General features: G+C 41.1%; 1 protein-coding gene across 1 annotated transcript in view; it reads right to left on the bottom strand.

Moving 5' to 3' along the window:
* Positions 1–27291, bottom strand: part of LRRC49 (leucine rich repeat containing 49) — a 2278115-nt gene that overhangs the window by 1252100 nt on the left and 998724 nt on the right. The window contains exon 10 of the mRNA XM_044078469.1: positions 21859–22028. Coding sequence (XP_043934404.1) covers positions 21859–22028 — 170 coding nt within the window. The remainder of the gene's footprint in view (positions 1–21858; positions 22029–27291) is intronic.

Genomic DNA, 27291 nt, shown 5'->3' with positions numbered 1-27291 from the left:
GAAGCGTAGAAATCTCCTGGATCACCTGTCCATCTTGATATGGTAGTACACATCCTGGAGATCAATGGAGCACATCCAATTGTCCTTTCCCAGAAAAGGAAGCATGGACTGCAGCGTCACCATCTGGAACTTTGTCTTCTTGACAGACTTGTTGAGTCTGCTGAGGTCCGGAATAGGCCTCCAGTCCCCTGTTTTCTTTGATACTAAAAAGAACCTTGAGTAAGTTCCGGATCTGATTTGGGCTGCGGGGACTTCTTGGATGACTCATTTTTCTAGCAACCTTTGAACCTCTACAGTTGCTTGTTCCCTTAGATTGGGTGGCATATCTGGGATGGATTTCTGTTTTCTGGGGAGAGGTGGCATGGAGAAAGGAATACTGTATCCCCTGGATACTACTGACTGTACCCATGAGTCTTTTGTTATACTTTGCCAGGCTTCTGGGTACAGTGACAATCTGCCCCCGACTGCCTCTAGAGGTGGAGAGGCAGGCCTCCTTTCAGGAGCACTGGAAGGGCCTACCAGAGAATGCATCTCTGTCGCCCTGACTCTGTCGACCCCCTCTGCCACGAAGGCTGCATCTCCCATTATTATTCCCCCCCTCTGCCCTTAGGGGAAATGTCACCATGTGCATCAGGCAAAGCTCCCTGGGATTTCTGGAACCACATTTTTCTGCCTTTTTGACCTTTGGGATAAGGACTGTCCGGCACAGAAAAATGTGCTCCCATGGCAGAGAGAGTCTTGCCATCCTGCTCGCACCTGGTGAGTGTCTCTTTTACCTTGGGCCCAAACAATGACAAACCATTAAAAGGGGTGTTAGTAAAGGAGGACTTGAAGGGCTCCACAAACTGAAAAATGCACAACCAGGAATATCTCCATAGGGAAACTCCTGTGCCTGCTCCCCTGCTCGTTCCATCAGCTGCATAGGAAATAAGCTGCATGGAGGAGTTAACGGGTCTATGTCATATGAGCTAACCACACAAACTGCGAACGCTCATAATATCGAACATACAGGACCTCAAACTTCCTATTGTGGGGGGCTGTTCCCCCCATACCCCCCACTAAATATATATTCCAACTCTGAGATCGGACCACAGTGAGGAAAGGGCAAATATCCTATTCTTCACTGTACCGCGATCTCAGAAAAAGCAGTTTGAGGTCCGGTACGTTTGATATTATGAGCATTCGCAATTTGTGCGATTCGCTCATATGATATAGACCTGGAGTGAACTACAGAAGATAAGGTCGCAAGCTGGTAAGCAGCTCTGTCTGCAGCTCCCACAGCTGTAGCATCCTGTAGGGTATCTCCTAGCTCTTTCAGGAGATTGCTCCAGAGATGGGTGAAATGGGATAAATAATTCAGTGACCTAAGGGTAAAGGCTGATGAAGAAAAGACATGCTTCCCATATCTGCCCATCGTATGCGACTCCTTGCTCGGCGGATGGACAGAAGAAGAGGTTTCTGCTAATTCCTTCTTTGTGTCTGCCACAACCACCATAGCATTAACTGGCATGCCCTTAGTTAGGAAAGGTTTGTCGTCCGATGCAATGATAAACTTATTGGTCCTAGGCAGAACTGGTTCCATCGATTCTGGGGAGCCCCAAGCCTTTTGACTTACTACCCCTAGCAGCGGGTCAAAGGGTGGAGACACCCAAGAGGTCGAGGGTCGGGAACCGAATGCGTCCAAGTACATGGACTCATCTTCAGAAGGGGAAAGGGATTTCCAGCATGTCTGAAAAAGAGACATCCTCAGAGGATTATCGTGGGGACCCTTCTGAGCCCTACAAGTCCATGTCCGATGTCAGGGACTCAGGGGAGTCCAAGTACTTCCTCTTGCAAGTCCCCTTCCAAAGGACCTCCGGCAAGGGGTGCTCTGGAGAGGTTTCGGAAGGGGGGGTCACCCAAAGGGGCATCCTGGGGTACTGGTTCCCTATGCCTGGGGAGGAGGGATAGTTCAAACGTGGACACTGGCCCGGAAGGGGAAGGAGCAACTGGAGCTGAGGGTGGAGCGGTCTGAGAGGAGAACACACTCCTCATCACCTCAAAGGCACCATGATCCTGGCCTGACAGGGTCTCAGGCTCCGAAGAGCCAGGAGATCTCCTCCGAACCAAGGGTGATTGCCCCTAGGCCGATGTAGGTGCTGAACTCATCTGTGCTGAAGCTCCGAGTGAGAGAGTAGGATCCGACAAGGGTCCGATCTCGTTCTCCTCCCTGGAGCCGATGAGGGAGCATCGGCCCCCAGATTCCTTGAGAGAAGGTGGTATCAAAGGGATTGGAGCAGATGTCTGATCCAAGAGACCCATGGATTTCGGATCAGACGGTTCCATCACAATGACCTCCACGCAGTCCTGCTCTCTGCTCAGGTGAGCCGGAGGATGAATCGACAACAGGGTAGGTTGGACAGTCGGCTCCACTTCCATATGGGCTAGGCTCGATAAAATTTTTGTCATGGCGGGTATCCTGAGAAGCCTCTTCACCACCCTCTCCACATCATCATCCAAAAGGCTACTGGATGATCGAGAGGAATGGATGGACGATCGGTAACTGCCCACCACAGACTGTAGAAGCAGGGACTGTGGCATGGAACGTACCTGTTCCAATCAGGGAGACCTAGACTTTTATGGCTCCTAGACAGTGCCAAAGGTACTGATGGAACCAAAGGAGATAAAGCCTTGTTGGACCTGATAGCTATTGGATCCAATGAACTAGACTGTTTGTCTTTACCCTTCGATGGTTCCGAGACCGGAGCCGGCGAAGATGTCAATTTGGGGATTTATCTGATTTTCCTGCCTGAGTCCCTTCCTTGGATACCTCGAACTGACCTTTCAACAATCCCCTCAAGATTAGCTTGTTGTTGTGCTCCTGCAGGACTCTAGAGCTAAAACCATGATAAATGGAACAAGAGTCCTGCAGGTGAACAGCTCTGAAACAGTACATGCAGCTGGTGTGACCATTAGTTAGAGATATCTTCTGGGTGCAGGAATCACATTTCTTGAATCCAGAAGGCTTGGATTCTTTAGCAGCTTCTTTGGACATATTTACCACACAATGCAACAGTGAACATAACAAGATAGTATAATAGACAATATAGACACACACGTCAAAAAAATTTTTTTTTTTAAGGGGAAAGAAACAGGAGGAGGAGAGTCTCTAAATAAAAACAACTCCTCTGACCGAGGAGATGCCTCTAACTTAAACAGTTAGCTCCTAGTAAAGAAGGGAATAAGGTAGAGCCCTCTAACTAAAACGGGCTGAAAGGGAGGACAAATCCTCTAACTTAAATGGATTCGTAAGTTAGAAAAGGAGGGAGATGGAAGGCCTAAAAGAAGGGAAACGACGGCTTCAACAACAAACTGCAAAAAGGTGATGGGATAGACACATAACAGATTCTACTAACCTATGGAAAAAACTGTGCTACCAAAAAGTAATATTTTACGAGAAAATATAATAGAAAACAATTCAACTTAGCCTGAGGCAGTCGTCAGCAATCCTGAAATTTCAATCGGCAAACGAGATCTCGGTAACTCTTGCTAGGTATGTTGTGATAGGGTCTAGCCTTAAGCCAGTGGAAGCTCTCAAGCTTTAGTATGTGGCTGAGTCAGAGCTGAGGATCGGCTCCGAACCCAACCAGCAAGAAAGAAGACGAGATAAGGACAACATAACATCATATCTTCTAATGTTGGAGGATAAAAAACATGAGTGTATTCAGGAAATTCCAGTCTGTAATAAATCCCCTGCAGAAAACTCTAAAAGAGGTTTCAAAAGATCTCTTAACCCAGGTGTAGCAACAGGTCTTCAGCAGGCAGATAGACCATTATCCATTCCCTCCACTCTGGGCATTCCTGAGTTCATAACAATGACAAAAGTGAATATAAATATTCACATAAATAACAGTTGCCAAAAATCATGGACTGAAACTAACTGCCAAAAAAATGCATTACTGTACCCTCTGAGAAGTCATCTACCCCAGGGAAATACCACACTGACCATACACCTGTAAGAGTTGACCTAGTTGTTCAGGATTTGGAAACTTTTGTGTATAGTGACCTAACTTTAAACCGTGTCCATTGTCATAGAAGAAAGTCCTTCAACATTGCACAGCTTATAAACAAAGGAATTGTGTTTAAATTTAGGGATGTCATTGAGTATAATGCCCCCTTTGGCACGTATCTGTTCATACACATGAAACAAATGGAATGCCCACAGAGATAACTTTCTAAAATAATATAAGCCTTAAACAACATGTCCTACTTGGACTGACTTGAAGCTCTGTCACTAAAATCAGTATCTTACAGAATACAAAGATGTGACCTGTGTCTGGCATACAAAGCATCCTCTGATGCAATACTGATGGATTTACTACACATCAATAAGTCAAATGGCTTCAGAAGTACTCAGTTTATGGATCTAAAACTCTTCTACAACATCAACAGAATGGCTTGGAGGGACAGGTATAGCTTGCAGAGGGTGCTGCTGTTCCAGAACAGACTCCACATCCATATAAGACAAACCTCAAACCTGTCCATAGTCAAGTGTAACTTAGATCTATGGATGCGAAATAGAAAATTTACCCTAGGACTGCCTCCTGTACTACTAATGGGCAGAGGCAGCTCCTAAATGCTTTATTCCATGCATGGATCCCCTCAAATTATCTGTGGTACAATTCCAGTAATTATCATCAGAGGTAATATATACCCGCGGTGGTGGTGCTGCAGTAGCATTGTCGCCTCACAGTAAGATGCTGTCCGGTTCGATTCTCAGCTAGATCATCTTCTGCGTGGAGACATGCGTGAATGGGCGTACCTTCGTTAAAGGTTGTGCGTCAGGTCTGGCAGGCCAGTACGTAAAAATCAATTGCCAATCATTCGCGGACCAGAGTTCCGTTGTGGCGACCCCTAACTGGGAAAAGCCGAAAGACACAAACAAATCATTAGAGGTAATATATAATTATCACCCATGGGATGGGCAAGTCCAATCTTTAACCAAATGGGATAGGCTAATTTGAGCATAAAAAGGGAAATTAGCTAGGCTTAAAAGGGCCCGAAAAGACAGTTAAGCCTAGTACTTACCTTTGAACCTACAATAATGCAAACTTTATTCTCAGTTTTAAACAAGATTTGACATCTGTCAGAGATACATTTTATTAAATGACCAAGCACATAAAAATACAAGCAGCAATCTCTGACAAGTTCTGCTAGCAGTTAGTATAATATGCCATACAGGAAAACGTCAGGCAAATATTTAAAAAAAGGAACATAAATAGAAAATGTGGTTTGCCTACACACACTTCAGTGGAACTGGCACTGCTGAGTTTGTCCACAAACTCTGCAGTGTAATTGGCACAGCTGTGGTACATCAACTTGCAAAGGACCAAATCGCTCCTGGGTTATTTTAGCCTTATCGATATAAATATTCATTTGTTGCAGAGCTGCTCACTGTATCGCATATCCTTGCTTCCGGATCAACTATACAGACAAATGAACAGCCAAAGTAGCAGTTAAAACTTGAGGCCTTCTACATCTCCTCTCTTCATACTATCACAGAGAATATTGCTCTGTTCATGTTTGTAGATCTGTTGCCTGCATATAAACATAATCATATACATATGGCATCAACTACCCAAACTGCTCAAAGCCATTACTCTTAATTCCTATCTCAGTTAATCTAAAAAATATGAGAAAGAAAATACACAAACTGCACAAAATTAAAGTAAACACATCCCCCTTTATATATCCCCATCTAAATCAAACCCCTGTAAAACAGAAACCTAGCCTTAGTAAATAAATAAATACCTACCTACATGCATACACACATACACTGAATAAAATAAAGCAGAAATCAAACCACAACACAGTTAATGGTATTACCAGCACAAAGGACATGATCCTGCATGACTAAACTAAAGAAGACTAAACTATTTAAACACATGGCTAACTGTTAAATTAAGGCAGTCTAACATAAACATCACAATCACAGTTTTAAAGTACTACATAAAACTAATCAAAGACCTTAAAAACAAAAGCAAAACCCCTTAGAAATCACCTAAGAAAAAAAGTGGATCACCACCCATGAGACAGCCCATTCATAAGAACCTTGCAGACACTACATAAAGCATTATCAGACAAGCTAAGAAAACAATGCATCAATCAAGTGAAATTAATGGAAACCAGTAATTCAAACTGAAAATAAAGCACAAGTGAAATATATATCAGTCTAAATTATTTAATACATGAAATGTCTTACTGTAAGATTAGGGAACTAAATGTTGTGACTTGTTCCCCAATTGTGATGATTTACACAACCATATACATAAATATACATGTGTGCATATGAGTATGCAATATGTCAAGTGTGTAAATAAATGCACATATATATTTATCTATCTGTATAGATAGATATAAATAAACTACAAGAAGCACTCAGTTAAGCTAGAGTCTTCACTATGTAACACCTTAATCCTCCTGTAGTGGAAGTCCATGGGATATATGCAAATGATCCTTTAGAGCAGGGCTGTACAACCCTAGGTAATCAGAGGGTCACATTTAAAAAAAAAAGATATATTGGAGGGCCACATGCACAATAATAAATACAGTACATATATTGAAATTACCTGGGGAGTCCTACCATTCTAGTTAGGTTTAGCAAACACTTTGACAATTTCATAAAAAGGAGAAGTCATGGTGCATATAAAACCTTTTATTGCAACAGTGCACAAGATGCAGTAATTTTTAAAAAAAATACATCTTTCCATTAAGGGCCAGTTTTCTAGCTGTAGTAAATAAAATATTAAACCTGCTGGCATTTAACCCTCATAACTCAGTTAACAGTGTCAGTGTCTGCTTCTGCATGCTGACTCTTCTTGGCAACCTCTGGCAGTGCAGCCTTAAGTCAATTCTTCACAGGTCACAACCACTGGAAATTGGTAAATACAAATGCACAAAAAAATTAGTCCTTTTTAGAAACAATGTCTGTTCTGGTGTACTTATCACACCTCTGTTTAAAGTTATGACCAAATCCTTCCATTTGTAGTCAACATACCTCTCAACATCTTCATTTTAATGAGAGCTCTGTGGTAGTTCAGCTTTGTTTACTAAAGTAGCTTATGTCAATGTCGATACTTGTTGTTGCCAATTGTAGTAAATTTGCAAGAGAATTATCTGTCAGTGAACATCTGTGCTTTGATTTAATGAATTTCATAGTTGAGAAAGAGCTTTCACAAAGATATGTTCTCCCGAGTATTGAGCACATCTTAAGTCCAAACTTTCTCAATTTCAGGTATCTCTCTATTGGTAGCAATTTTAAAAAATCTTCTCCTTTTTCACTTCTGTTGGTATAAAAAGGGTCTGAAAGCAAATCGCACAATTCTAAAATCATCAATAATCATATAAATATACAGTACATGAGCTCAAAATATTTCCTCAAAATTCATTTCTTTAAATTGTTCTTTGCAATTCAGAAAAAAGTAAAAATATTATTAGCCAATGTCGATTTAAAAAGCTTCAATTTATTTTTAAAGCCATTCAAATGACCATATAAGTTGGCAATATTCTGTTGTTTGCCCTGCAGTTTTAAGTTCATCTCATTCAAGTGGTTGGTCATATCTGTTATAAATGCAAGATCTGATAAAAATATGGGATCTTGCATTTGATTTTCAAGTTCTGTTAAGAAATATGGGTATTTCTTTCTGAATAGCAAAAAAGCATTCCAGACATTTTCCAGCACCCAACCAGCGAATATCAGAATGAAGGAGCAAATCCCCATATGCAGCATCCATTTCACTCAAGAAATCGCGAAACGTACAATGACTCAGATCTGTTACTTCCTTGTATAACATTAGTTATTTTTACGACTACTTTTATGGCATTGGTTTGAAGTAGAAATTTTCCACAAAGTGCTTCTTGGTGAATTATGCAGTGAATTGTTGGGCAGGTAATATTATTTTGTTTCAATAGTCCACAAAAACTGCTTCCAGTCCCTGTCATAGTTTTTCCCCATCTGTTACAATGCAGGAACATATATCAAATCCTACATAGTTCACAACAGACTTTTGAACTGCTTCAAAAATGTCAATATCTTTAGTAGTCCCATATAAAGATACAATTCTGAGGAGTTCTTCATTAATAGTAAAGTCCTCTTGAATAGTTCGAACAAAAATTAACAGTTGACTTACATCTGCTTGATCAGTGCTTTCATCCAGACACAATGAAAAGTACTCTCATTTTGCTATTAAATCACATAGCTTTTTTTGCATCATATTGATCCATGTGTTGTACGCGTCTTGCAATGGTCTGTTGAGATAATGCCACTGTTTCAAACTTCTCAGCTAATTTTGGTTCATTAAATTGTTTTGCCATTTCAATTGCACATTTCTTCACTATCACAACATCACTAAAAGGCTTTTTTGCTTTTGCTAACTCCAATGATACTTTGTACGAAGCAGTGAGGCTAGAACTTTGTTCACTGCTAAATTAGCAAATAAACTGGTTTGCTGCATCAATTTCTTCTTATATTCTGCAATAATGGCGTGTCTTGATTCTCCACTATACATATCAAATGTTTTACTGTGTAATGTAATGTAGTGTCGTTTCACATTATACACTTTAGGCACTGACAAAACTTGCATGCAAACAAGACATTGAATTTTATTCCTGTTGTTTGTAATCAAATAGTCTTGATTCCCATCTGCTTTGATACACTCGCTTTTCATCTTCAATTTTTCTTTTCTTGCTAGGCATTTTTCTTTGAGGATAAGTAGCAGTAAACACAACCGCAGTATGTTGAACAAGCCAACGACACTAACTGCACAGAAATGTGACCACAAGATTCACCCTGGAAGCCTGGAATAAAACAGTGTACAAAACTTCTTAGCACAACCTTTTCATGTACTGGACATCTTTCTTCAGTCTAATCTACCTCTAATACAGTGAGTATGGAAAATAATGCTGTCTTAAATTCAACAATGTTCAGATACTGACACTGACAATAAAATAATTAATAATAAGGCAAACGCCATGTACATGTACAAACGGTTCAACTTTAAGAAGCATAATCGGATCTTCCTGCCTTAATGCACAACCCCTTATATAGCAGAGCTAGGTTAGATAAGTTGTTAGGATAGTAACACAGTAAATACTCCAAACTTTAAACTTCCCTGAAGAGGAAAGTAAGAGAATATCAGTAAATGCCAAAAATCATGGAGCTGTCCTTTTCAACTTTAAGTAGACTTCCTACCTTTTAATTTAGTTTTTTATCCATCTTCACTAATGTAACATACTTCTCTCTGCAGCCATTATTAGTCCTTTGTTGGCATATATACATTGAACAGTCATTGACTGGCATTGAAGCTTTTTAATTATCAAGTATCTCAGCAATCTTTCTTCCTGATCCAGTGCATTCTAACACAAGCACTCAAACAAGTTGGTGTACAAAATTACTGCTTCAATGTCAACTTTATTCTCTAACAGCCCTCCTAATCACAAATTGTCCCTATTTGCCCAGTTGTAAAATGTCTGTGCCTGAGTTGGTGAATGCCTTCTCAAGCTCAAACACAGCCCCTTTTATCACCATTCTATCACCTCATCACTGAATAGCATCATACCTTTGCTGCTCCAGCCAAGGTTGTCCTTCTTGCTGTCCTGCTCTGCCACATTTAGTTCACCTTCTCTTCAATGCCAGTGCCTTGCTGACCACTTTATTCTTTTCCTTTTCAGATTTTATTAGTTATAGCAGACATCCTTGGAACTTTTTTTTAAGTTTGCATGTGATTCTGGGCTACCCCCCCCCCCTTCCCAGTGCCATGACTTGGGGATCTAGCCTCACTGAAGGAAAGGTGGTGACTTATACTTAATAAATAATGACAATAATTAGGACGTATAGACTTATTTTCCTTCAGGAAATGTATATTAATTAACATTCTTTTCTATTAATGTCTCAAATTAATATAACTAATATTTAAAAGCATCCCTGACTATCCCCCAACTTTTTCTGGATTTATCCCCGATTCTGTTTAAATTTGTCCCTGACTAGTTGAGAGCTATGGTAATTACACTACAGCAGCAGCAACAGAAACAGGTTTGGAGTAAACCACATTTAGCGTTCAACTACTTAACTGTGACTTGGCACAGAACATTGTAAATATGTATTTTTGTATGTTCAATCACAATCAAAACTAAAAACAAATGGGTGCTGCAAAGTAATTGTAAGGCCACCAGGCAACAGTCATTAGCTTGCAGCTCAGACCTTCTATGGACAAGGTCAAACCCACTCCTGTACAGACGCAACCTTTGAACTCATACAGAAATGACTGACATGTAAGCATTCCACAAGGCCTGCAAAGACACAGCACATCACAGATGTAGGAGAGCAATGCAGGAAAATGCCTAGAGATCTTTTAATGGAAGACGTCTTGCATGTGGAAAAATGCAAAAATGACACCAAACATAGCACAAGTCCTCAATATTTTGGCACATCATTGACCTTACAATTATTCACACAAAAATGCATTTAACACAACTACTCAAGGATAAAGGAAAACAAAGATGCACTGAAAGGAACATTATTTCAAGTAATAAATGGAATCTGCTCCTGACACATCAATAGATATTTGAAAATCCTCTTCATTACCCCTTTGTCACAAGATAGATTTCGAACACTACCCCAAGACTATGCAAATGTCCTATGTAATTAAAGAAAAAAATAACGAGCACACCAGATGCAACCTCTCAACTGTCCTTGATTTTCAGGAACGTCCCTGATTTTGACTCATTTAGCTCTGTACCTCTTAATCCCTCCTAACACTGGTGCCTTTCAGAAGAAAGGTGGTGAATTATACTTAATAATGACACTAATTAAGAGTTATAGACTTCTTTTCCTTCAGGAAATGTATATTAATTCACACACTGTTATTCTATTCATGTCTTTAATTAATATTATATAATTATAAGTAATATTTTTAAAAGTCCCTGAATGTCCCTCATTTTTCTGGATTTGTCCATGATTCTGCTTACATTTTTCCCTGACTGGTTGAGAGCTATGCCACCAGACCAAATGACTGCATAGCAACAACTTGTCCAAAAAAAAAAACATGTTGATACAAAAGGTGTTATTCTATTAACTTTTTCATTTTATCAGAGTAATATTTAAAATGTGTTCCTGATTTTGAGCCTTTATTCTGCTATTAATGGTATTGCGCTGAATTCTTCAATGTAGATGTTGAGAGTTACAGTAGCTGGTATTCTGCAAGTATTTATAAAACTCCCTAAAAGAGAAAATCATCCCTGAAGATGAGAAGTATTAGCTCTTCTTAAAATCCAAGGTATGCATGCACACTGGTCACACCGGGCTGCTGATCTCCCTAGTGCTTGCTTTGCTCATGTCCATTATCAGCTTTATCCTAACAGGATCATAGCACAGCCCTGTTCAAGTTAAACAGAATAATCATGAAATTAATACATTTTTCTCTTCATTTTCCCCAACCAACAGCAGCTTTTGTGGGGCCCTCACACAGTGAAAGATGATTAAGGGGGCTCCCTTGCAGCCACATGTATTGCAGGTACCTAAAGCAGGCTATGTTGTTAGTTTTAGTGTACAGAATGTCCACCAGCAGGGTTTAACTAAGCCATGGACACTATATTAGTGGTAAAATATTTAATGGAATTGTGAAAGCCCTTCCTTGATAAAACACTATTACTATAAGCAAAGATATTTTTGAATTTTAAAGGCGATATAAGTAAGCATTATTACTCAACTGGTTTATTAAGTATACAAGATTGATGTTCTAGCTTTTGTTGGCTTGACAGACATGTTACAAATTATCAAGGTAAGATAACTTGCTGTGGTTGGGGGCCCCCAGGATCAGGGGGCCCCCAGCAACCGAAGGGTTCGATGGTGCCTAAAGCCGGCTATAGCAACAAGTGTCCACATGGTTTTCTTCTACACTCAGCAACAGGCACAACATTATTACTCAAATTACACTGCCAAATAGACTTTGGAGTGGGATTTGATTTGACACTTATACACAGTGCTTTACAAATTTACATACAAGTTACTATGATGCTGATTCAGTGTGTGAACAAGTAAGAATAATTATCTCTAATTCTAAATCGAAAGATTCAAATGCATTCCTTCTCGGTAATCAAAATAATATACACATATTCTGAAATTAAATTGTTGTTGATTGCTGTTGATGTGGTATGTGTAAAGAAAATGAAAGTCCTTGTAAAGTAAAAAACTCACAAAAATTTTAATGTAGTTGTTGAAGGGTAGTACCGAATCAGATTACCTTGCACATCTGATGTTATTTCAGAAAGCGCCAAAATGCACAGCAGCAATCAGATTCCTTACTTAATTGGACAGCTCAAGTTAGAGTTTACACACAATCAGATCCATTTTTATTTAATGAACATTTTATGAAGGTCAGAGTGAAATATGAAGGCAGTAATAAACAGCCAAAACAAAGAATCCTTACAAAACACAAAAGCCCCACGATAGGAAACCAGTCAAGGATGAAAGCATAATCATTTATTAAGACTTCTGGTACCTCGGCATTTCGCCTTCATGCTGAGGCACCACAAGTCTTAATAAATTATTACACTTTCATCCTGGAGTGGTTTTCTATTGTGGGGCTTTTGTGTTTTGTAATGAAAGATGAAGGCAAACTGGAGATGACTGACACAGTAAACAGAGAATACTTCACACGGTGTCATGTCAGTAAACCTTATTTACAGTCATCTCCAGTTTGCCTTCAGATTTCACCCTGGTCTCCATAAAATCTGCATTAAATAAAAATGGATCAGATCATATACGTAAGTAAATCCAAGTTCTATCACGATCACAACTCCATAATGGCAAAGGTGGCGGAAACAAAATTAAGGCATTAATTATTGAAATAATTTCAGTACATTTGTTGGTCAGAAAAAAAGAACAATGAAGATGGTACCACATTGGAATACCCGTATCTTTATTCCACCTTCTGTGGAGAATGAAGACGGGCATCGTGATGTGAGAGATAGTGGACTGGGGGGGCAAAGTGATGTGAAAAAAATTAGCATCCTCTTTTTAATCATTTTTGCAACCATTCGCATTCACAGTGAGATAAAAGAAATCGTTCAACTGGGAATGTCACGCAAATATACTACCACGTGGTCAAAAGGTAAGTAGTATGCCTAGGACAGCATCAGTGCATAATTTGATATGCGGACGCTGCAAGTATGTAGTGGTAGCCATTCACTTTTGTTTGAATCCAGCTCCTTTTTAGAAGATGAGGGAAAGTACAATTGTGTACACTTACCATAAATGTAGATGTTCGAGTGTATTCACTGTTGCAGTCATTACATTTGGGTAGCCCTGCTGGCAGGTTGCCCTCAGTCGGCCTGAATTCCAAAGTCCTGGGTCTTGCATCGGCTGCTGTCACCCCTTCCCTGATGTCAGGTCGTCAGGGGTATAAAAGAAGCAGCCAACGCCATTTTCTTTAGTTTTATTGCCCCAGATGTCAGGTGCCCCTAAAAGGGTTACCAATATTTATATATATATATATATATATATATATATATAATTACATGCACCAATATAAACTTTACCTTCATCTACAAGCAAATACACCACATAGGTTGCATAAATCAGAGAAGGAAAGATAGGTTCCAACAGAAGAAAAGGGGGATGGCGGGTGGGTAACCTGGACTGCAACAGTGAATACACTCGAACATCTACATTTATGGTAAGTGTACACAACTGTACTATGTTCTTCGTGTTTCACTGTTGCAGTCATTACATTTGGATAGAGTCCCAAAGCTATGGTTGGGAGGCTGGAGCTAAACAGCATTAGGAACGGCTATGATGCCCTGCAGAACTGCAGTGGCAAAGCCTGCCCTGGATTTAGAGTAGAGTGGCAGATGATAGTGCTTTGTAAAGGTGTGCACAGAGTAGCAGCCTCTAAAATGCCCTTGGTAGGTACTCCCCTGAGAAAGGCTGTTGAAGTGGCTGCAGCTCTGGCTGAATGTGGCCTAATGCCCTTAGGCATTGGCTTGCCATGGTGTACATAGCAGAAACGAATGCAGTGGCCTATCCACTTTGAAATAGTCTGCTTTGAGATAGCCTTTCCTTGTGATCCTGCAGCATATGTCACTAGTAATTGCTCTGTCTTTCTGAAAACTTTGGTTCTGTCCATGTAGAATCTAAGCTGTCTGTGTACGTCCAAAGAATGCAGAATTCTCTCCCCCTTGTTCTGTGGATTTGGATAAAAAGTTGGCAGGTGAATAGTTTGGTTAAGAGCCACACTGGGCACCACCTTAGGCATACATGTTGGGTTTGTCCGCAGAGAGACCCTGTCTGGATAAAAAATGATAAAAGGTTCTACAGCCATGAGTGCCTGTAGCTCTGAAACTCGTCTTGCAGAAGTTATTGCTAGGAGCAGAGCTGTTTTCCAAGATAAAAACTTTATATCAGCAGTAGCAGCTGGCTCAAAAGGAGGCAGGGTGAGTTTTTCCAAGACATAATTGAAGTCCCATGTAGGCACTGATGATCTCCTTGGAGGCCTTAAATTTTTGGCCCCTTTGAGGTACTGCTTTAACAAGGGATGAGAAAAGATTGGTGGCTCTGCATTGTAATGAGCCGAAATGGCAGAGGCATGAATTTTAATAGATGAAAAAGATAGGCCTTTGTCCAGCATCTCAGTTAAGTATTGCAAAATCTGAGGAATATTTGGCACAGCTGTATCAGTTCCTTGTGCCTGGTTCCAAGCACAGAATCTCTTCCATTTTCAAACATAAGATTTTCTAGTACTAGGCCTTCTGGCTTCCAAAATGACATCCATCACAGCTTTACTGAGAGGTGTGTTTCATATGACTACATTATCTGCCATGCTGCCAGGTTTAAAGTCCTGAGATGGCTGTGCAGGATCTGATGGTTTTGCTGGGACAGTAGATGAGATATTTGGGGTAAGGTCCAAGCTGGGCATTGAGACAAGTTCCTTAGTATTGGATACCAGTACTGGTGGGGCCAGTCTGGGGCAATCAGTATCATCTTTGGCTTCTCCTGTCTGACCTTTAGGAGTACCTTGGGGAGGAGAGGCAGAGTGGGCAAGGCATATACTGACAGGTTTTTCCAGCTGAAAGATAGGGCGTCCACTTTCCATGCTTGTCTGTGATAAATCCTTGTGCAGAATCTTTTTAGTTGGTAGTTGTGAGGGGAGGCAAACAGATCTATGTCCGGGCATCCTCATTTCCTTGTTATCATGCTGAAGACTTGTGGATCCAGCTGCCACTCATGGGGATCCATGAGGTTTCTGCTTAGTTCGTCTGCCAGAGTATTTTTCCTTCCTGGCAGGAATTGTGCCTGCAGATGTACTTGGTAAGTCAATGCTGTGTCCCACAAAGTAATGGCTAGTCTTCAAAGGGGGTAAGAATGTGTGCCCCCCTGCTTGTTAATATACCACATGACCGTGGTGTTGTCTGTCTTTATCAGTAGTTGTCCTGGATGAAGTAGGTCCTTAAAGGCTGTCAGGGCATTTTGAACAGCTCGCACCTCTTTTTGATTGATATGTAGAGTAGATGCACTTGGTTTAAGGTCCATGTGTCCTGAATGCATCTTCCTGCCATGTGGGCCCTCCAGGCATAATCTGAAGCATCCGTTGTTAGTGTCTGCCTGGCTGGGGGTAATGTGAATGGCTGTCCCTTGTTTTGGTGACAAGCCTTTGCCCACCATCAAAACTCCTGTTGCAGGCAGGGAATGAGAGTAATCATTGTTTCCAGGCTGTGGCAATGTTGAGTCCAAACACTTTTTACGTACCACTGAAGTTTCCTCATATGCAGTCTTGCATGTGGAATTAGTAGGATGCAGGATGCCATGAAGCCCAAAGCCTGCAGAATTTTTCTTGCAGATAACTGGGCCTTTGCTGCCAACATTTTGAAATAGGTAGTCAGTTGCCTTTGTTTGTCTGGCGTGAGATAAGCCATCTGGGCAGTTGTATTTAAGCTTGCACCCAGGAATATTATCTCTTGAGAGGGTACTAATTTTGATTTATTTTCTTTGACTGTGTACCCTAGGCATGTTAGAAGTCTTTTCACAAACGCCAGATGCTGTAGAAGAATGTCCTTGTTCTCTTCTTGAATTAGACAGTCGTCCAAGTAAGGATATATTTGTATTCCTCTTTGTCTGCAGAATGCAATTACTGGTGCCAGGCACTTTGTAAAGACCCTGGGCGCAGTAGATAAGCCAAAAGGCTGTGCAGAGAATTGGTAATGCATTGAGCCTGCCTTGAATCTGAGGTATCTTCTGCATATTTGTCTGATTGGGACATGCAGGTATGCCTCTTTTAGGTCTAAAGTCACAAGCCAAGCGTTCTTGCCCAGCATGGGCAGAAGGTGCTGCAAAGTCAACATCTTGAATTTTGGTATATCCAGGAATGTGTTCAGAATAGATAGGTCCAGTATTGGCCTCCAGGCCTTGTTCTTTCTGGATACCAAGAAAAGTCTTGAGTAAAATCCTTGTCTCTGCTCCTGCTCTGGTACTTGTTGAATGGCCCACACGTCCATAAGGGATGAGACTTGTTTTTGTGCTTCTGCCCATTGATTTTTTGGCAGATCTGGCCAGCCGCTTGCCTTTGGCAGAGTATGGAAATGGAACTTGTAGCCTTGTGACACTATATTTAGAACCCACTTGTCCTGGGTTATAATCTGCCAATTTTGAGAAAAAAAGTGCTAATTTTCCCCGTAAGAGTGCTGCCAGGAGATAAGTGCTTGGTGCAGGCAGGGGGAAGTCATTGAGACTGTTTCCTGTATGGCTGTGATTTGTCTTCTCCAACTTTGGAGGTAGAAGCACCCCATTGCTTTGACCTGTATGAACCTTGCACCTGGGATCTGCCTCTAGGGTGTCTGGATCTGCCCATTTGAGGTCCGTCTGACACAGGAAAGGAACAATTCTTTGTTGGCCAGTGTCTACTAAACCTAGGTGACTGTACTTGTAAAACATCTTTGACCGTTTGCATAGATTTAGCTTTGTCCTCCATTTCTTTAACACCTCTTCTGCCTTAACACCAAACAAAGTATCATGCTGTAAAGGTGCATCTAATAATTTAACTTTGACAAGATCAGGCAGATTTTGTTCCTTTGACCAAGCATGCCTCCTAATTAAAGAGCCCGTAACTGCGGCCCTGCAGGAGGCCTCCAAAGAATCAAAACCACATTGCAAAGTATGCTTTACAACTTGTTCAGCTGCATGCAATAAATCCTGCATGTCCTTGTTTTCTGCACAGAGTTTAACAACATTTTCTGTTTAAGCAATGCCATGACATGTTGCTGATATTTGAGCATATGAAACTGACAGTTTAAGGCCCTTATAGCCAAGGTAGCAGATGTGTAAACCTTTTTTCCCATCTATCCAGTGCCCTAGAATCTCTGTCAGAGGGGGTAGGGTTTTTTGCAGCAGAAGCCTTAACTCCTTTGGGACCCTGAGAGATAGTTTCTGGGTCTGCAGCAGGGTTTGTAAAAAGGAATTTATGAGAGTCAGGAACCCTGTAATATCTGTCAGGCTTAACAGGAGCTGGAGGTAAGGATTAGGGGTAAGACTAGACTCTGAAAACACATCATCCACAATGTCTAACACAGGTGGAATGGCTAGTGGCCTATGTTGAGGTAGTAAAAGGAAATCCCTTAGCCTCTTTTTAGATTCTGAAAAATCTTGGCTTTCCCAGTGGAAATGCTCCCTCATGGTATGCAAGGTTTCCCCAAAAGAATAGTCATCTGGAGGAGAAGCTAAAGGTATAGATTTCTTCAGCATCAGAATCCTCATAGGGGGGAAGAGAATATTCCTGATCAGAAGAGGAATCAGAAAAAATGGAAACCTGATCTGAAGATTCATAGTCAGTCTCTTGCCTAGGCCTCCTATCAGGAGGGGGATGGGAACCCCTGATCAAGGTAATCAAGTCTTCGGCCATTTTCAGCATCTGTTTTTTGGGCATAGAGGCTTGACCACGTGGCTCTTGAGTTTGTTTCTTTGCTTTAGAAGGTGCTTTAGTCTTTGCTTTGAAGCTGAAGTTGGTTTAATGTAAAGATGTTTAGGTCTGAATACACCCTCAGAAGCCGGTGCCTGCTCAGCGGCTCAGGAACCATCTGAAGAAATAGTATCCGAGGCTCCAATACCTTGAGTTTCCAGCAGCATGGCCGACTCCATGTGGGAGTCGGTAGCGGCCTGCGGCTCTAAAGTAGCGGGCGTCAGGGGCTGCGAAAGCGCCTCACTGAGAACCGGGTGACTTGCTTAGGAGAAGCTTCATCATCAGTTTTGGGCCTCGGTTGTCTATCTCTCTCCTTTTCTTTGTGTTTTTTTGTGAACTCAGACAGTCGGATGGCTATCCGACGACATTTCTGGATAATTAAACTGGCGTCCAAAAAAGTTTAAAGCAAAATCATAAATGATGCTTAATAGTGCGTTGGTTAAATCTAGCACAAAACTGACAACCAGAAACGTTGTGATCAGGGCCTAGGCAAGGAATACAGTAAGAATGAATGTCCTTATGAGTTATTTGCTTTCCACAAGAAATACAATTATTTACTTTTTCTGACCGGTCTGGAGCAAGAAAAAAGTTTCCCCAACGGGGTACTTAGCTTTACTGAAGACTTCGGATCTGAAACTCGAACACGAAAATCTCAGGAGTCGGCCGACAGGCACTTGTGAACTGCTTCTGCTTCGGGCACCGCGCGGCAAGAAAGACTAAAGAAAATGGCATTGGCCGCATCTTTTATACCCCTGACATCAGGGAAGGGGTGACAGCAGCCGACGCAGGACCCAGGACTTTGGAATTCAGGCCGACTGAGGGCAATCTGCCAGCAGGATTACCCAAATGTAATGACTGTAACAGTGAAACACAAAGAACATCATTGGATATTTTGGTTCATGGGCCGCAGAGAACTGCACTGCGGGCCACATGCAGCCCGCGGGCCATGTTTTGGACAACCTCGCTTTAGAGACATGCCAGTGTTTCAGGTACATGGCTTCCGAATGCCCATGAATTTTTTAGTATTTAAGGGTACATTCAGGCCAATAAAGATTTGAAAAATAAAAAGTTATGAACATTCAGAAGCCAGGTAGCTAAAATGCTGTTATGTCCTTAAAGAGTCATTTGCACATATGCCATGGGCCTCCACTAGAAGACATTTAAGGTATTACATACTGAAGACTCTAGCTTGACTGTGTCTACCTTGCAGTTTTTGCTGAATGTTTTGTCTGTGTTACCCTTTTAACTCTTTGCTTGTATATGCATATATATATATATATATATATATATATATATATATATATATATATATATATTGTGTGTGTGTGTGTATATATAAACACACACACACACACACACACACACACACACACACACACACACTAGTACTATAAACATGCACACATATACACAGCTTGCACCACTTATACCATTCACGGTTATAAAGTACAACTACTTACAGTGGTCGACTTTCCAAAACTACAAATCTTTCCCTATTATGTCAAGTATAAATCAACTAATTACACTGGACACTGGTCCACCTTATATAATGGGTGTTTTTCAAAAATGTGAGTAAAAATTATGGTAATTAAGACCTACAAAACAGGCAGACTCACAGTCAGGTGTTTGCTTTTCTTAACAAGATTATATTTTTAATACACATGCTTTTAATTTGCTGTGAATTAAACTAAACTAAACCAAGTCATTATTTTGTTGTGGTTGTCACATTCTCAGTAATTCATAGCTGTAATGTAGCAACTGCCCAATTTTTACAGCAGTCGTCTCTTCTAAATGCATCTGTATAAGAGCAGTACACCGTGTGTGAAACACATACATAAATACACACACAGTTTTTATTTTATTTATTTATTTTTAGAAAACAGCCCTCCATAATAACTTAACATGACTGTTTACAGCTCAGAAATTAAATATTGGGCCAACAGTTCTGTAGATACGCCTGATAAAAAAATGAGAATGGATGCAGAAGATGCTTCACAAAATCAAATCACACTACTGTGATATTGTTTATTAGATCCATATTCCTATCAATAATTCCCACCCCAAACTTGTGGTCTGACAGAACTTATGGACAGCTTTCAAAACAGCGGTAGTTTTCTGCTAATGGGGCAACAGTTCTAACGGAGAAGTACCGCTACTGTCAGCCTAATTACATGTTCACATTCTCAACAGATTACCGTATTTTCCCAAGCCCTTTCTCCACATTGTCAGTTCATCGTTTCAGCACATTCCTATTTTTATAAGGGTTTTGACGTGTCACAAAATCAGTAACAGTGTAAGAACAAAGGCAAAAGTAAAACATGAAAAAACAGCATCAGCTTTGACTTCCGATCAAGTGCACATTTTGCCTGCTAGTCCCATAACGGTTGCTCCACTTTTCATTTGCCATTCTCAAAACATGCCGCTATTGGTGAAACCCTTGGTCCCCACTGTCAGTGTTGTCTAGGTTGACAGACATGCCTGACAGCATTACAAATGTTAACACACTGACCTTTAACCATGTGGTGGGAAAGAGGAGCACTTCCTTATTTTCTCAGTGTAAGAAGTCCGTGATGTACAACTGATTTATTAAGGAACATGGGATCTTTCTACAAGTGTGCCTGTTTGACCATCACTGACTTGTGAGGAAATCATTAACAGTCCTAGAACAAATGCCAAATTAAGACCACAGTACAAAAACATAAGCAGAGATGGTTGCCAAGGATAAATCACTAGTACTTTGAGAACAAAAGCAAAAATCAATCCCGCGCAGAAAGGTAAAATAAGCAGTACCGAGAAGAGAAACAATCAGTAATACTGTCAGGATGAACACAAAGTTAAACCTGGAAAAAAAAGAAACCATTACATTCACATCACATTTGACTGCTGCCCCATTAACAGAAAGTTTGTGGAAAACCTGGCAATCCCTTTGACTTGTCTGCTTGGTATGCAGGAAGGAAACATTTTAAACGCAATCGTTGAGCTCAAATCCAGTGCCTTATGTCTTTTAACAATGTGTGTGTAAAATTTAGAAATGACATTGCCTTTGTTAATTAGTACGCAGTAAAATAATTTTACACACATCTGGTTATATTCAGACCAAAAAAGGCATGACAAGTAACTGGATTCAAAGCTCAGCAACCACGTTTATAATGTTGCCCCGATAACAGAAAAGTACCATAACAGCTTGTGGTATGGTGTAACACCTTTTTTATCATTTGCTTTTTTGACCAAATGGTCCCTGCTACCAGTACCCAACCATCCCAATCTAACCTCCTGAGGCAGCCAGTCAGACCCCCCCCCCCAATAGTAAGCTCATCCCTCTCTCAGATCCACTGGGCCCTAGGAACTCACCAAAAATTGGGTCCATCCAATCCCCGATGTGAGAGCCAAAGGTCATTCATTCCTCAGGTCAGGATCACTGGCTGGTCCCGCACTGAAATGTGAGACTTGGTAGCACAGAGTAGGTCAGTTGGTCTGTCAGGCGAAACTACCCCCTGGGGCTCAACCCCAATCAACAGCACTGCAGAGCTCCACAATGGCTGCCCAGGTTCCAGGCAGACACTCTTACTTCTAAAACTGTGTTGGCCTGAGCTACAATGCTTGCACTGCTGTGGCACATGCTCTGTAGGTCCAACCTCTGCAGGTGTGATTGCCCAGAACTATTAGTCACCACTAAGTGGAAGACCAGAGCTGCATTCCTCCACAATGGGCAAGCCAACAGCAGCTATTCACTGCCATCCTCTCCACCCCAATCCTTCCACCATCTGAGATGCTAACTAAACTGTCTATTTTTGAAACAACTGTCTGAATAGACAGGCAGACAGGTTTGCTGAGTATCAATAAACATGCATATAAATTATTTGTAACAGAGTACCTCAGTTCCTTGGGAAACTGCTCTGCAGCACTGACACTGAACTCACAAGGATTACACGTAGTCCGGTTGTCTTCTAAAACAGTTTGGCGAGCCTCATTCACTGATGAACCACGGTCTTGTTGGAATTCCCACTGCCTAGCAGCATTACTAATTGCTAATCGCCTCTTCTCCTGTGACAAGAAATCAGGAAAACAAATAAGGAACAAAGAAAACATTCCTTTTCACAGTGATCAACAGATGATAAATATTACAATGATGAACTGTTAATGATGCAATACAGCAGGGGAATTACAAATATTGTTAAGAAAAGCTACAGAGGATATTTTATTTATGACTAACTGTTGGATAAAAAAATAACAAGCTGTAAGATACTAAAAACTAAATAACTTCCTAATGATAAGCTGCTTAGTGTGTTCTTATGGCATTATGGCAAAAAAAGAAAACTGTGTCATTAAGATATTACCAACCACAAAAGGAATCCTGACTACAACAAAAGTAGAGCTTGGCAGTCTGATTTGCAATGCAGTACCTATCTATGAGACTCAAGAAAAGGGGCATCTTGGCCTCAGTACTGACTCAGTTGAAATTCATAAACATAACAATGTCCCTGTCAGCGTGTGTATGCTTAGCCTGCAAAGTAAGATATAAGGCACACCGAGCATTGGTGCAGTACAACACTTACAGCAGTTCAATGTGAATATCACATACTGTTCAATGGAGGTGAAACATTTTGGGGATTTACAGCACTAAAGCAGGGCACACAGCACAGCTGCCTGACCTTGCATCCTAATCAATTCCATAAATGTGTGATAAGGAGCAGTTCAGGTTGAGGATGCAGAGCACAACAGTTGGTAACCTGCATATATTGAAAGAAGTGTGTGTGTGTGTGTGTGTGTGTGTGTGTGTGTGTGTGTTGGCAATGAGAGCAAACAGTGCACAGTAATACCCTCTAGGCATGCTGCATTGTATGCTCTTTTTTTGGAGGGGATGAGTTTACTGACTGCACAATATAAGCCTCATAGCCTCTAGGATAAAGGACAAAACACTGTCCTTCTCCATATGCTGGGCAAAAAATATACACATTCATGTGTGTGTGTGTTTCTGTACTGCACCACACAGATCAAAGGAAAAAGATGTGTACCATTTCTTTATAGCAAAAAAATAGGGCAGAGGCAACACTAGTTTGCTGGTGGAACTGCAGAGCAGATGTGTACACAGCAGATTACTGGCAGGGTTTGCTGTCTTCACAGTATTCAAGTGTATGTACACGCACACACTACTCTAAAGGAACTTAACATTGCAGGAAGCTAACATGTTTTACTGATACTTTGTGAAAGACACTCCTAACAGATGTTATTGCCTGCATGTGTGTAGGTATTTTATATGTTTTCTGTATGTGTGTGTGTGTTTGTGTGTGCACGCGCTTACAACTACAATTATATATGTATATACTATATATAATGTATGCATATATGTTTGTGTGTGCTTGTATGTATATGTGTGTATATATATATATATATATATATATATATATATATATATATATATATATATATATATATATATATACACACACACACACACACACACACACACACACACATATATATATATATATATATATATATATATATATATATACACACACATATATATATATATATATATATATATTCTAAATCTATGCATGCAGGTTAGGCTAATGTGCATTTCTATCAACATATATAACAGTGTGCATAGATGGACCAGTATGTATGGTGTTAATACGACTTCTCCCACTATCCACCAATAGTCCTCTGGAACCATTGTTGAATTTTGTTCTGTAATACATTTACTCTCCAATTCTATTCTTACTGATTTTTATTTTATCTATAGAGCTTCCCTTCTGCTTTAATTTCTGCCAGTTTCCTTCTGTACCACATCTAACACTCTTTCCAGCTTCTCAATTAATCTTTCCTTTCCTTCTGCTCTCATTAGTTTTACCCTGACAGTGACCTTGATCCAATCCCATCCCAGAGTTCTTACAGTTTATCCCTGTCTTTCATATTGCCCTGTACTGACTTCTTTATTAGTACTTGCAGAATTTCCTTGTCTTTTGTCTCCTTCCAATTATAGGTAGCCTGCCACCACCCCTTCTCACTGTTTTCTGTTCCTGCACACTTAACCTTACTTAATTCTCACTGCTGCATGATAGGATATGTGTCTCTCCTATATTTGGATCTCTTCCATTATTTGCATTATGTTTTCGTTCCTTACTTGCCTGTACCAAAATGTTTTTGTGAAGGTGTATTCTTTCTCATTTGAATACCTTTCCCTCTATATGACCAGCTACCTTCCCTCTTTCATCCCTCGGGCTCGTTCTGGTCTCCTCTCTTTTTGTTATATTCCCTCCTTCCATATAACCTGATTTGTTCCAGTTCTGTGATGACATTGTAGCCCCTCCCCCCATTATCTCTCTTCCATCTGTTCTTGTCTGTGCCCATTTAGCAAAAAAAATTCTTCTAGAATCCTTATTCATCATTGTTTGGTGCATATATGTTTCTTACTGTTAGGCTTGCAACATCCACCCTTTCCTTTCAGATGATCCATCGACCTATCCCGCTTTTTATCACTTTCTTTATGGTTGTTCTCTATAAAATATAATTGCTACTCTCCTCTTTCCTCTCCATGCCTTGCTGTCCAGTTCTCCTTTTCCGTAGTCATAACACAGTGGGCAGGATTCACGAAGGCTTGCACGGAGTCTAAGAGTAGTGTAAGAATCCATGCAGCCTTCGCAATCCAGGAACAGCCCAAAGTCCGTGTAAGAGACCAGCTAAAACGTCTCTTACACGGAATGGGCGTGGATAAGCTAATCACCTCACTTGCAGCCGAATAGCATGCAAATGAGGTTGATTAGCGATCCAGGAAGCCCAAAACAGCCCATTGTAAGAGCCGTTTTAGCTGCAGAAATGTACTCAGTTGACAACTGAGTACGTTTCTAAAACATAATGGAGCCATGTCAGCTCCAAATAAAGGGTGCATATGTGTCAGGCAGCATGCCAATGGCCAAATATGTGGCCATTGGCAAGGTAACCTGATGCAAAAGTAATAAAAATATAATGTTTAAACCCAGCGCAGCCCTGCTCAAACGGTCTGCGCAGTATAAAACATAAAAATGAAGGTTATAAACCCACAAATGTGGGTTTTATGCAATACATGGATTTACAATGCAGGGACCAGCAGACCAAAAACAACATGGCCACCGTTTAGTGGTTGCTAAGGGGGGAAGCTGAGTCTAAGACATGTAACTAAGCATTAGTAGGCAATCTGATGCAAATGAGTGTTAGGATACTGAATTCCACTGTCACATAGCAAATGAGCACATTCTGAGTAGTGTAAGAGTTACAGAAGGGAGAGGAACAGAGTAGGAGATAGGTGACATCACAGGGGGGAATAGCAGAGAGAAATGCAGTTCATTGGAGGTCAAAGTTACAAGACAGATGTCAGACACATATCATGGAAAGAGGAGTGCCACAACATAAGCATGGGAAAGTCAAGAAATGGAAGGTGTACACTGTTGCCTACACCAAAGTTTCTTGCTGGGCGTGCATGCGCACATGTGCGCACCATGAAGCGCGAGTAAGACAGTGTGCGCGCGTGTAAGGCAGACTGAACATGTGGTAGTGTGTTGGTAGATGTTTAACACTGTTTGCGCGGGGGTGCGCGCGTGTAGGGCAGACTTGGCATGTAGAAGCCTGTTGGCAGACCTGTAACACTGTTTGAGCTGGTGTGCGCGCGTTTTAACCCGAATAAGCAGATTCTGAACCGTGTAAGCATGTGTGCACGCGTGTAAGCCACTGTGAGCGTGTTTCTGCTGGTATACGCTGCTCCCCTGAGGAAACAGAAAGGAAAAAGGAAGCAACAGAATTAGTAGGAAGCTAGCAGGGAATACTGCTGGAGCTAGCAGGTGAAAACAATTAGAAGCAGGCAATTACACAGGCAGAATAGTAGCTCAGCCCAAAACTTAAAAATCTGCAAACAGCAGTGCAAGATGTTTCTCTCAAGAGACACTGCAAGACAGGAGTAAGCTATTAGAAGTAAAAACTGAAAAAGTTGAACTCAGAGCAGAAATGTTAGGGGCTGCCATAGCTGTCATAATGAGACATAGGCGACTTGCTGAGGGTGGTGACAATGCAGATGGTGCCAGACAACCCACAGTGAGGAGACGGAGAAGAGTGTACAGGCCCAGGTTCACCTACCATGGGTTACATGAGCGGACAGAGACCTCCTGCAGCAAATAGTGGAGCTGTGCAGGCCACGCCTCACACACAGAACCAACAGAGGGGAACCCATCCCAGTGGAAACCAAGGTATGTGTTGGCTTAAGAATACTAGCAACAGGTACCTTCCAGAGACCAACTGGTGATATGATGGGGATATCACAGGCATCAGCCTCCAGGGTACTGCACCAGTTCCTGGATGCCATGTCAGCACATGTCGGTGATTATGTATATTTCCCCAATGCCTGTGAGGTATTGGCCAGCAATATGCGTCTCTTCCAGCAAATAGCGGAATACCCTGAGGTAGTGGGTGCAATAGACTGCACACACGCATCAAAGCACCAGCCGGTGAGCGGGGTAGGGCCTACATTAACCGCAAGGGCTTCCCCTCCATCAACTTCCAGGTTGTGTGTGATGCCCAGGGCATAATAATGAATGTGTGTGCTGGCTGCCCTGGGAGCTACCATGATTCCCACATCTGACATTTGACACAGCTGTATCAGACATTTGCCAATGGGGACATCCCACACGGACACCTAGTGGGGGATGCAGGTTATGCACTGGAGCCGTGGCTGATGACACCCATCAGAAACGCACACACACCTGAACAGGAACACCATAATGAGGCACACACACAAACACGTAATGTAATAGAGCATGTGTTTGGGCTGCTCAAGTCACGGTTCCGGTGTCTGGACACAACTGGTGGAGCCTTTCAGTACACACCAACTACATGTACCCAAACAAGGGTTATTGTATATACGTTTTATGTTTTGTACTGCCATAGTTAATGTTATTTATTCAAAGTTTATATTATGATATATGTTTATAAATCATTATAATAATCGTTTAGATTGTTTGTATTGAGTAATTTGTGGTTAGAATGCATTTTGCCTATTATTTTGATAGTTTTCATTTTTATTTGTGTGTTTTTCAGCATAGGTATTGCCTTTTTAAATAGGTTACAGCAGTGTTTTGGCTCATTGGTGTATTCAAATATGATGTCATTAATTAATTCATTCTAAATGCTTTAAATATGTTGTTTGTTGAATGTCAACCGACTCTGATGATGCCTTTTTAGGTGAAAGCGCTTAGTCGGTGGATGGTTTATCATTAAATATCTCCTGGTTATTCATTGCTGGTCCTGGTATCCTGTTTAGCTGTTGTTGCTTATC

The sequence above is a fragment of the Protopterus annectens genome, chromosome 7.part1 (genome assembly GCF_019279795.1).
Source record: "Protopterus annectens isolate FY-2018-M chromosome 7.part1, PAN1.0, whole genome shotgun sequence".
NCBI lineage: Eukaryota > Metazoa > Chordata > Ceratodontiformes > Protopteridae > Protopterus > Protopterus annectens.
The sequence above is the reverse complement of the archived record's forward strand: the minus strand, read 5'-3'. Positions and strand labels throughout refer to the sequence as shown.